Genomic DNA, 1,873 nt, shown 5'->3' with positions numbered 1-1,873 from the left:
CCCAGCCCCACCCCACAGCAGCAGCCTCGATCCTAGCTCTCAGCAGACCCCCGGGCAGAGCCGGCATGGCTAGCTACCTCTTGGCTACTCACCCATCTCAGGGCAGAGGTGGAGCTGCTGCAGGCCTGCGAGGACACAATACCCATGAAGGCTTTTGAGGCATCCGAGAACTTTTTTATAAGCACAGGGCTTGGGACCCTGCCGGGAGAAGGGGACATGTCAGTGGGGTGAGGAGCGGGCAGTCAGTGGCAGTCACGCAGGGAACTGCATCTCCAGCCCATCCCAGTTGGGTCCCCTCCCATGGTGAGGCCAGGCAGCTCTCCCCACCCCTCTGCCACCCACTCACCGCTTTAGGACAAGGTTAAGCAAGTAGGCGACAGCAGCCAGTGACTCAGGGGACTCCACTGCCTCCAGCGTGGTCATCTGGGAACAGAGGACGGGTGAGCGAGGGAGCGCAGGAGTTCACACCAGGCCAGCTCTTCCCCAGCCCTTGGGGAGGGGGCAGACAAACCAGAAGCAGCCCAACAGCATCTCTGCTGAAGGACACCCAGGGCTTGGCGACAGGCACAGCACCTTCCTCCATCAACCCTCCCACCCATGCCGCCAACAGCAGCTCCCCTCACGCCTCCTCCCCGTGACTGTCACTCACCAGTGCCGCAAAGTACTCCGTCTCGCTCTCCTTGCCCCCGCGCGAGCGGATCACCTCCGTCACAGCCGCCAGCACGGCGCAGATCTACAAGCAGCAAGCAGAGCAGGTCAGCGCCCTCAGCCTCACACCCGGGGCTGGGGGGGGTCACCCCCAGCGCTGCTCCTGCCCATACCTCTTTGTGAGCGGCGGAGTTGGATTCCCAGAAGCGCTGCACCTTGCTGAAGGTGACGTTGGTGCAGTCACTCAGCCCGCTCAGGAAGGTGCCGGAGGATTTCTGCGTGGCGGCCTCCGCAGCATCGTCTTCCTCCATACGGAGCTGAGCGCTGTCATTCGTCCGCTCCAAATGCAGGGACTCTGACTGCAGCTCATTGTGCAGCTTCACCGCATCCACCGTCAAGTTACTTTTCTCTGTCGGGATGAAAAGGTCTGCTCAGACCCACAAAGTCACGTTACTCCACCATTCACCCCAAAACCCCCCACGTTCCCCTCCCAGCCAGCTCAGCTGGATTGGAGCTCATGTCCAGCGCCTGGAATGTGGATGCTGCTTCCCCCTGATGAGAGAAAGCATAGCAACAACTGGAGAGAGCTCCTCGTTCCTGTGAAAGCAGACCAGGGCACAGTCCTGCCATCTCCTCTGATGGAGGAGTGCATCACATCCTCACAGACACGTCCTGGTGTACCAAGGCCTTAACACCGAGGTGCTCTCCTTGCACTCTACCTTATTAACTTCTGCCACCCCCAAGCCCTGGTCATGAGACAGCCAATGCACACGCTTCACGTCCCCCGAAGCCCCAGACATCAGCTTGCGAGAGGACAGCGTGTGCTGCAAGACACGTTTATCTGCAGGAGAAACGTCTCCACAGCCAACAGCAGCCAGGGCTGCGATACTCCAGCCCTCTGCAGATCGCAGTGCTTTGGGGTTTGTCTTCCCCATGATGTGGCCTCCTGAATGGCAGCCCCTGTCGCATTCCTCTCCACGCCGGACACCGCAGCAACGCTCACAGGCGTGGAGTGCATACCGCCCCTGCCAGCAGTCTGCAGGCAGCTCCGCACGGCACACACAGCAGCTGCGGGCAGGGCCTCGCACCGGGCCCGGGCAGGGCCACAGGCGCTGCTGCGTGCCCTGTCGTGCCCTGCTTGACGTCCACACGCTCGGTGTCCCGGCGAAAACAAATGAGGTCACACTCGATCCGCCGCGGAGCCGGTTTTCCTCCCCGGTTTGCT

At 61.6% G+C, this 1,873-nt stretch overlaps 1 protein-coding gene across 1 annotated transcript in view; it reads right to left on the bottom strand.

Moving 5' to 3' along the window:
- The window catches only part of RRP12 (ribosomal RNA processing 12 homolog (S. cerevisiae)), a gene marked incomplete at its 5' end in the record, with an annotated part of 9,639 nt that extends 8,564 nt beyond the window's left edge, over nt 1–1,075 (bottom strand). The window contains 4 exons of the mRNA XM_010150795.1: nt 93–198; nt 347–423; nt 650–733; nt 822–1,075. Coding sequence (XP_010149097.1) covers nt 93–198; nt 347–423; nt 650–733; nt 822–1,075 — 521 coding nt within the window. The remainder of the gene's footprint in view (nt 1–92; nt 199–346; nt 424–649; nt 734–821) is intronic.
- Between the last annotated feature and the right edge of the window lie 798 nt (nt 1,076–1,873).

Source organism: Eurypyga helias, unplaced genomic scaffold (assembly GCF_000690775.1).
Source record: "Eurypyga helias isolate BGI_N326 unplaced genomic scaffold, ASM69077v1 scaffold41934, whole genome shotgun sequence".
Classification (NCBI taxonomy): Eukaryota; Metazoa; Chordata; class Aves; order Eurypygiformes; family Eurypygidae; genus Eurypyga; species Eurypyga helias.
This window is presented reverse-complemented; position numbering and strand designations above follow the sequence as displayed.